We start from the raw sequence: 289 nt of genomic DNA on the forward strand, positions 1-289 counted from the left end.
CAACACGCTCTCCCCACAGTCCGGTAACTGTTCCCCTCCCCCAAACATGGGGCTGACGTGCCTGGGCCTGCAGCAGCAGTCGCAGCCTCAGCAGGTCACTATCCAAGTGCAGGAGCCCAGTGACTTGGTCGGCAGCAACCTCCTGCAAGGGGCCTCGGTGGCCGGGCAGGGCCTGTCCCCCCACACACGGACTGTGCCCATCAGCCCCAGCGCCAGCCAGATGCAGATGCAGCACCGCGCCAACCTGATGGCCTCCCTCAGCTACGGCCACCGGCAGCTCTCCCAACCA

At 66.4% G+C, this 289-nt stretch overlaps 1 protein-coding gene across 1 annotated transcript in view; it reads left to right on the top strand.

Moving 5' to 3' along the window:
* SIK3 (SIK family kinase 3) overlaps window positions 1-289 on the top strand; it is a gene marked incomplete at its 3' end in the record, with an annotated part of 21,934 nt that overhangs the window by 19,747 nt on the left and 1,898 nt on the right. The window contains exon 18 of the mRNA XM_010142642.1: window positions 3-287. Coding sequence (XP_010140944.1) covers window positions 3-287 — 285 coding nt within the window. The remainder of the gene's footprint in view (window positions 1-2; window positions 288-289) is intronic.

The sequence above is a fragment of the Buceros rhinoceros genome, unplaced genomic scaffold, assembly GCF_000710305.1.
Source record: "Buceros rhinoceros silvestris isolate BGI_N320 unplaced genomic scaffold, ASM71030v1 scaffold509, whole genome shotgun sequence".
Classification (NCBI taxonomy): domain Eukaryota; kingdom Metazoa; phylum Chordata; class Aves; order Bucerotiformes; family Bucerotidae; genus Buceros; species Buceros rhinoceros.